Source organism: Austrofundulus limnaeus, unplaced genomic scaffold (assembly GCF_001266775.1).
Source record: "Austrofundulus limnaeus strain Quisiro unplaced genomic scaffold, Austrofundulus_limnaeus-1.0 Scaffold958, whole genome shotgun sequence".
In the NCBI taxonomy this organism is placed as follows: Eukaryota; Metazoa; Chordata; class Actinopteri; order Cyprinodontiformes; family Rivulidae; genus Austrofundulus; species Austrofundulus limnaeus.
In genome coordinates, this window is record NW_013953360.1 from 76,576 (window position 1) to 78,338 (window position 1,763).

Consider the following 1,763-nt stretch of genomic DNA (forward strand, 5'->3'; position numbering starts at 1 on the left):
GCACCAGGATGCCCGGCCAGCCCCCCGCCGCAGAGAAGCCACACCCATGACCACACCGCCAACGGCCAAGTGCACCCCCCCAGCCGACCACCTCCCGGAACCCAGCAGCTACCCCGGCCAGGGGGCCACCCACAGGAACCAAGAGCCACACCTCAGGAGACCAAGCAGCACCAGGGAGGATGGAGAGCCAGCCCCGCCCCCATCACCCGTCCAAGCCCCGAGCCCACCCACAGCCCAGGACCGCACCCTGCGGCCCATCCTTGTTCAGGACCCTTCCCCAAATGGCAGTTGGGGAACGGGATGGGAATAAAGAACCTGACACCCCCACCCCCAGATGTACTGTTGGTGTGTTGTTCTATAGAGTAATTAAAAAGGGAAAGAAGAAGAGGCAGAGGCCGGCGTGGTGCCAGTTTCCCCTCCACCACTACTCTAACCCAAAACCCTAAATGTCTATATGCAAACCTTGGGGGGTGGGCACAGGTACAGGAGGTGAGAGTGGTGCCATCCGGCCCCCCATAGCCATGAGTGCCCACCACAAGTTCCTATATGTGAATGTCATGAAAATGTTTTGAGTGAATGTCTAAGATGTACAATAAAATTTGGGGCCCAGGTGGTTATGGCAAATASAAATGTAATATTGTTGCTCTTATAACACAACTGTGCCCCCCAAAAATGTTAATGTTAATTATTCTAATGATAATTATTACAATGGTAATTAACATCTGACTGTTGGTCTACAGGTGGCCCAGACTTCTGCTCTCTCAGACAGACAGGAAGTGGAGCGCAGGATTCTGGACCTGGAAGTCACTGTGAAGAACGTGAGCCTGATGGAACTGTCCTGAAATCTCTTCAAACCTTTCTTTCTTACAACGTTTGTGTTTTCTGCCCTCCTGTGTGTTTTGGGGGTGTAGCTCGAGCAGGAGAGACAGGACCTGAGGTCTCAGGTGTGTCTGCTCAAGGAGAACAGGGAGGAGATGGAGGTTAGGTCTGCTGCTCTGGTCCACAGTGCAGAAGAGCTGACGCAGCAGAGGGCCCAGACTAATGCTCTGAGGTAGCACTCCTCTGCACAAGTTTTCATTCATACAATTCTGTTTTTATTTTCAAATGTTTCCAGGGCCTGAAATTCGCTGCAGGATTGCGAGGATTGTGCACATTATGATCGATCCCCGCAAATCTAGTTTTTATAATGCGGGAAATTCCCACATACAATAAATCCCAGCGATATGGGGGCATTTGCATTAGACCAGGGGTTCTTAAMCTTTTTGACCTCTGGACCCAATTTGTTGAACATAAAGTGACACGAGGTCCAGTCAAACATTACCAATGTATGGATCAAAATGATAATTATTATAAATCTTGGTTTAATTTTTATTGTATGTACATCATAACTAAACTATCATAACTAACATCACCAAATTAAATACACTTACAGTTTAAAAATAAAACTCCTGTCAAATAATCACACGATTATGACAAACATTTTTATATTGTAACCTGCCCATAACAATTATGTGAACAAATACAAAGGTCAGTCAACAGACCACTCGGGCTTATCAACACAAAAACATTTTTTAACATAATAACAAAAATAGACAATTCAAAAAAAATTGCAGGCATAAAATAAATAAATTAAAAATGTTTAATGTAAAATTTTCAAATTAGAAAACCTATAAAAATAAATTTGATAAAGTACAAATGAAAAAATAGCCTTTTTAAACTTTTGCAACCAGAAGCTGCTCTTCATATTAGTGACAAAACTTAAC

At 44.5% G+C, this 1,763-nt stretch overlaps 1 protein-coding gene across 1 annotated transcript in view; it reads left to right on the forward strand.

The window, feature by feature from the left end:
- Nucleotides 1–740: 740 nt before the first annotated feature.
- Nucleotides 741–1,763, forward strand: part of LOC106533504 (centrosomal protein of 135 kDa) — a gene marked incomplete at its 5' end in the record, with an annotated part of 17,501 nt that continues 16,478 nt past the window's right edge. Inside the window, 2 exon segments of the mRNA XM_014029836.1 lie at nucleotides 741–818; nucleotides 912–1,051. Coding sequence (XP_013885290.1) covers nucleotides 741–818; nucleotides 912–1,051 — 218 coding nt within the window.